Here is a 6,812-nt window from a genome sequence, read left to right on the forward strand (position 1 = left end):
CCCCCCTCCATCTGAACCACAGAGGATCGCGCGAGGCAGGTGAAGGGAAGATCATCAGACTGCTTTTCCTTCTCCAAACCAAAGCAGAAGCCCTGGGTTTGTCAGAGATGTATCACTTTTCTTAGAACCACCCTTTCAGCCTTCAGAAAAATTTGTGCCAAACAAACATGAGAGACCCTTAAGCAAAAGTAGTTTTAAAAGGTGAGGAGCCAAAGGCGAAACTGTGCCATGAACTGACGACACAGAGTTTATGAACCTTGGATTGCTTATTTGCAAGGTGGAACTTCAAGCAATATAATTGCAACCACATCTACTCATAAACAGAAAATAACAAGCATTTGTAAGTGTTGCAGGATCGCAGTGTGGAGAGAATAGCCGTATTGTGTCGGCTTTCAACCACCGCAACCTCAGAGATGTCTTATGTGATAATAACACAACCGTTACCAGCAAACCATCGACTTCAGTGCATCGCTTCAACAGTGCTGCGCTACGGACCAAACTTTAATGTAAGGAAGCAGAGGTTATTGCCTGTACATCAGTATACGTTTCCTCCTCTATTTGTGATTTTTATTTTAAATACAAGAATTCTTACGGTAATGCAGTTTCCAAACACTGCAATAGCTTAAGCTCCTTCATTTCCAGCCTGCATAGTTAGAAACCTCCTCAGCCACTGGAAGGCCTCAAGACCGTATAGATTGTTAAGACACAGCAAGTTTGATACAGAGGTATGTGACATGCAATTAATCTCCATTCATAGCCTGCTATACTTGTCAGCAAACAAAGGCTGTGCTTTAGAAGGAGATCTGAAGCCTTCAATTAAAAACAGTCAGCTAACAAGAAAATAATCTAAGTTAAAGGAAGGTGGCAGGTGCAGAAATGAGTTGTTTACAAAAGTGTCAGCACTGAACAATAAAGTGCCACACATCAAAAATGTGAAAGGGTGAACTTCACTGAAGCCCCCATGATTAAAAAACAGAGGAGAAAATTTACACCTACATCTGGGGGAAGACACAAAGCATTTGGAAGTGAGCTTTGACGGGCTTGGAGGCTGCACACTCTGTCTCTCAGATTGACAGATCCCAGGACTGGAAGTTCTCTCGCGTCTCGGAGGGGATGGAGCAAGCGCTTGGAGCTGCCAGGAGCCTCCGCCGCAGGAAACGAAAGGTCACCAAGCCTTGCGGTAGCTGGGGCCAGCCCTGAACACAAGATGCTAGTGACTCCTTCCCCCCCACATCTGCGACAGCAGGATGTGCCGGTAACGCCCGCACGTGGTGTTCGGCACCAGGCTGACACCGCTGCTCCAGCCTGCAATGCTGCTGCCGGGGTGTTATTTATGGGCAGGTTGTGATGTGGTCACCTCTGCACGGCACTTCTCTCACCAAACCCTCGCTTCCCACACCATGGGCTCAGCAACGTTCGCAAAGGTCCGTACAGAAGCTGTTGGTGTTTGTGAAGCATCTTTTAATAGAAGAGTTGAGCAGTTTCTGTTTGGCTGACCCACCGCTTCAATGACTAGAAGTGCTGCAGATCAAGTTTGTGAAGAAGTCCACAAAAAACAACTTCAGAAGCTCCCACCTGCCATCTTACACACAGAAGCCACTGCTGTCAGCTCTCAGCATAGCTCATTCCCTCAGAAGCTGAGGCGTCAGGAGGTCACATTCATATTATCAAGAAGTGGGGGTTGAAGCCAGCACTGCTCTCAGCTATACCCCCATTTTTGATGGGGTTGAAGCTTTGCTGAGGATGCACCCCCACCGAGATAGCTTGCTCATCGCACCACTGGTGCGACACACAGCACTCGCACAACATCCAAAGCCAGGAGACACCACTGCCACAGCCACAACAAAAACCTACTGAGAGGGCTCCCTGCAGCACACAAGCTTCTTTTCCCTTTTGTACCTGCGCTCTTGTCTCACCCTGGTGACACTAACCTCAATTCCTTAACCGAAAGCACTCAGTGGAGACATCTTTTGACCATGCCAGAAGACACTGCTCAATCTCACATACACTCCCTTCTACTTACACAGGCTCTGGAACCACCAGAGAGCTTCCCCACCCCTAACACAGGCACGGCCCCACCTGCCAGCTCCTGAGCAACAGGAAGACAGCCCCAAAAAGACCAAGACAGGCAGCCACGTCCCCTACACTCTCACTGGGGTTAGAGACAAGGAGGGCATACATAACCTGAGGACCCTGAAACCATCAGCCTTAGAGAAGCAGCAGCTCCCACAGTCCTTCCCCTCCCCTCTCTGGCTCAGCACAGTGGGGTGCAAAAAGCTTTTCAGCTTCTTCCCCTGCAACCACAGCAGATTTCCCCCATTAAGCAGAAGGGGAGGAAGGAGGAACTCGTGGTTACCTTCCAGGAGTCTCTGAATCTCCTCTGGGATCATGATACCCGCCACCTCCTTTCCACAGGAGCCAAACCTGCTGCTACTGCTCCTGTCCCTCAGAGGCAGGGACAGAGCAAGGAAGGAAGCAGGGAGGGCGGGGACACCCAAAAAAAGGTAGGAGGAACCACTGGGCTCCGCTCAGATGCCTCCTCCTGGTACAGCCCCGGCCAGCTCAACCTACCTCCTCTCAGGCAGCCAGGATGCCCATGTCCCCCGGCCACCCAGCACCTCCACGCTCTGGGGAACCAGTGCTCCAGCCAACGAGCTGCAGAACTGCCCGACCCCAGCAACAGCACAGCTGAACCTGTGCTCCTGCATTAGCATTTTAATCTGATGGCACTTAGGTGTGCATCTCCCTCATTATCACACAATTCAGCACACCTGCTGGCAAAGCAGAGGCCCTGTGGCCATCGATTTCACCTCCTGTGCCTGTTTGCAGCACAACAGGAGTCGGGGACTGGAGCTGTTCCAGGCACAGGCAGGCCCCCTCCTCTAATGCGCAGGGGAAGAGAATGGTACTTGGCTGTTCTGCAATAAAACTTCCCCTCTTCCTGCATAGGAAGGGGGCCAGATTGTAATAGCCATTCATATTTCTATGTCTTGCCCAGAGAAATAGCAGGGTTGTGCACTTTAACTTGCTTTATGACAGGCAATAAATGCAAACTGCGCTCTACAAAGCAAAAATGGCATTGCATTAGATTAACCCACAGCCCTGCATCTGCACCTCTCCTATATAAATGAATTAGCGCAAGCTGACTATGAGGATGCCACTATTACTTTTCATTTGTGCATTCCCAAACTTTAGGCTCAATATTGACAAATCCAAAGGTGGTCTTCTTTATCGGAAGTTCATCAATGATTCCAAAGACTAGTTAAAGATTTCCCATAGGTTAAGTGTACAGGATCCAGTCCTTACTTTGCAATGTCCTGGTATCAAACAACTATTTATTATTATAGTACCTAGAAAAGGTTATTGTGAACATGCTTGCCACTTTTGCTATTCTAGTATTTTATGCCTGGCATATGATCTTTAATTATATTTTCCCAACATATCAAATGTTAGAGATGGCAAAAAAGGATGCAATCCAGCTCTGTCGGTCGCAAATACAAAACCACAGAGCTTCATGAAAGTTAGTGCTTGCTGCTTTCAGTGGGGCACAACACAGGCTCCTGAGAACAGAGAGCCAGGGCTGGGTACGAAGGTGTACGATAATGTGATGAGGCAGAGCCACTCCGAATTCTCCAAGGAGGCTGCTAAAACTCCTTTCTCACTGCTTTGCTGTCCAAACCAGCTTGCCACAGTAATTATCACAAGCTGGCAAAGCAAAATCTGTAGGGGAAAAGAAAAAAAGAAGTGTGCATCGGGCTCACAGCCTACAAAGATAAGCAAACACTTTAGTGCGGTCCCACTGGCTTCAGCGGGACGGTGCCATGTCGTGAGGCCGAGCGTATTTCCAAATAGTTGCAGAATCGGATTCTCTGGATGTATCACCTGGATGGAATAAAGGTTTAGCTGTTGGGCCTCGGACAAGGGAAACCTGGAGCAGATTCCAGATTTGCCCCAAGCTTCTTGCTTGGTTCATTCAAGTCAATCTGCGTGTTTCAGGCTTATCTCACATAAGCGATACAAGAGCTATACTGGCAAAGATATGGGAATGATGGAAATCTATGAGAGAGATGCTCCTCCGTGTGCTATCAGCCGCTAATATGCTTTGTGGCCCACTTTCTGAGGTGTGGGTGAAACGAGGGAAAAGACTCTGTTATGCTTCCAGTTGATCAGTACAAATCAGGTAAAGAACACATATAAGATGAAGCGCAGTGCTTTGTGTTTTTTGGTTTGGGGTGTGTGCCTGCAATTCTAGCGCGTTGTCCCACTGTGGACAGTGGAGTGAAAGGGGAACCTCCCCAGAGCAGCTGCAAAGTTCTTTTGGGACCTTTTTGTCGAAATAAGTACTTTTATGCATGCAGACAACACCTCAATAACTCGCATATAAATAACACTTGTCAAGAAGGGATGGCTTTAAAGGAGAAGTGACGATACCATGACTACGAGCACGTTTAGTGTATGCAGCTGATTTGCCGGAGAAGTAACGTTGCTCTGTTTTCTGTGTAGAGTCTCTCTGCGTGGTAATGCTGAAGTGGCAGCTGCCATTTGGGGTTTAGCCACCAAGAAGAGACGACAGTGTGTTTTCTCTCCTGCTTAGGGAGGCTCAATTGTTCTCCAGATCTGGGAAAAGAAACACACCACCACTTCTGATTTGTCACTTGGCTGTGCTCTGCAAGCACATGTAATTTCAGAATAACCTGGAGACAGACTGCACATCTGACGTTACCAACCCAGACCTTAGAGGTTTCCTACTCTGAGTAAGTTGACTCCATTTCTGTCCTTCCCCCTTTACCGTGTGCTCCGCTGCGTGGGCTCACCCACATCGACAGCACCGCTGCAGTGTGTTCTTGATTTTAGGACGACATGTACAAGAAATTGCTCTTCAGCGGATGCAGAGGTCTTAAAGCACAGGAAATGTTGTTGCAGTTCAGAGGGCCTCACATGGGAGATTGCCTTGCATACATCGCAGCAGTCTTCCCCATTACATCTCCTGGTCAGGTAGGGTTTCATGAGTCAGGATTTAGAAAATTTAGTCTCTCCTATGGGAGCAAAACATGAAGCTCTGTTACCTGCCTATGGCTCCTGACATGTTTGAGTGGTTCTGATTGTATGCAAGAAATGGTAGTGCTTGTAGGTGGATGTGTACGGTAGATGGATTTGTGTACGTGTTCTCACCTAGAGGTGTTTAGGGATAAATATTTAAACACTTCTGTGTAGAAATCCTAGTCAGTTCATTACAGACTACAAATAAAAAGCAGCTGCTTGCTGAGACTGACTAACTTTAAAAATGAGTTTATAAAGGAATGAACTAGGTCTCTTAGATGGAAGCAACTGCCTTCAGATATGCCAGAAAGATCAATAAAACCTGATCAATGCAAATCTCAGAGGAAGAAACGTTCATGCAACTGCAAAGAAAAGGGTCATCTCACACATTCTCTGCGTTTCTGTAGCTCACGTACTAGTCTGAAAGCATAGTGTTGTAGAGTGAACTAGAAGATACCTGGTCAGTGAGTCTTGCCCAAGAGTTAAACCAATTTGACATATTTAGGGTCTGGAAGAAATTTTCCCTCATGTCAAAGTAGCAGTGACTTGTTTTGCAGGTGCTTTTTGTGGTTTTGCTTTCCTTTGCTGCCTTGGGTGTGATCACTGCTTAAGAGCATATGGGGATTTCACCCAAGAAATTTCCTGCTGGTGCAGTGTTTACAGCATCAGTAAAGCTCTAGATCACTTCTGCTCAACTTCTGAGATGTATTGCAGTTGTGATTTTTGGTCTTTTGCTACAGATCTTAACGTTATCACAGAGCATTGAAAACAGCATCATGTGTGGAGGCTGGCACAGTTGCACCCTGGCTGCTCCGGGACCACACATCCATCCCATGGTCCTGGTAGCCGGAGACAGGACCCAGCACCTAGAATGTTCCCCTCAGGCCCTACAGGAAGATTTTGTTAAGACCAAGTTGACCGTGCAGCAGCAGTTGCTATTATTAAATCCATTTTACTGAGGAATACTGTAGCATAGAACCTCAGCTGCCACGGGGACATAGGTGCTATTACCCGAAGCCTTAGCACCAAGCCAAAGCCTTCCACTCAACCCTACTCAGCTGCACGCAGAGCCAGACAGACTCTTTAGCTGAAGCTCATCAATGATTCCAGAGACCAATTTAAGATTTCCCATAGGTTAAGTGTACATGATCCAGTCCTTACCTTGCAATTCCCAGGCAAATTACCTTTTTTTTTCCTTGCCATTTTCCTTGCCACTTTCATTTTTGCATGTGTGAATAGGTTACAAATTCGGTTTAGTGGTCAGCTGGGAAGGAGAAGGGGGAGTCTGGCAGTGACCAGCAACTTCCACTGCATCTTCGTTATGTAGCATCAAGCTTTACAGGCCCTAGATGTAAAGCTGCCTCCCTACATGATAAAAGCCCCACCTTAATCATTTTAGGTCCCAAGTTCAGCAGACAGGCTCTCTCCTAATGATATTCTGTTAAATGGACAAATTCCTTTGAAGGCTTGTCTTGCTTTGAAATCCAATTTCACAGGAAGGCAGATGCGATTGGGTGTAGCTATGGAAACAAAGCCGGGCAGCCTTAGAGGAGCTGAGCGATGCGAGGTAAAATGTGAGAGTCAGAGTCCTTTACTGCGCTGTCGGAAATATCAAAGGATCTGGAGAGGTTGGCAGGAGACGTGTCCCTGTGATGGGCTGTTCTGTGTGGCTGGGTACCAGCGCCTGTCAGCAGAGGTAAGCAGCCAGCTGTCCTGTCACCCAGCCGGAACGCACAAAATTGGGGGGGGGGGGGGGGGGGGGTGGTGACTAC

At 47.6% G+C, this 6,812-nt stretch overlaps 1 protein-coding gene across 1 annotated transcript in view; it reads right to left on the reverse strand.

Moving 5' to 3' along the window:
- SKAP1 (src kinase associated phosphoprotein 1) overlaps window positions 1–2,390 on the reverse strand; it is a 161,247-nt gene extending 158,857 nt beyond the window's left edge. Inside the window, exon 1 of the mRNA XM_009892211.1 lies at window positions 2,357–2,390. Within this exon, the coding sequence (XP_009890513.1) occupies window positions 2,357–2,390 (34 nt within the window). The remainder of the gene's footprint in view (window positions 1–2,356) is intronic.
- Between the last annotated feature and the right edge of the window lie 4,422 nt (window positions 2,391–6,812).

The sequence above is a fragment of the Charadrius vociferus genome, unplaced genomic scaffold (assembly GCF_000708025.1).
Source record: "Charadrius vociferus isolate BGI_N301 unplaced genomic scaffold, ASM70802v2 scaffold509, whole genome shotgun sequence".
In the NCBI taxonomy this organism is placed as follows: Eukaryota; Metazoa; Chordata; class Aves; order Charadriiformes; family Charadriidae; genus Charadrius; species Charadrius vociferus.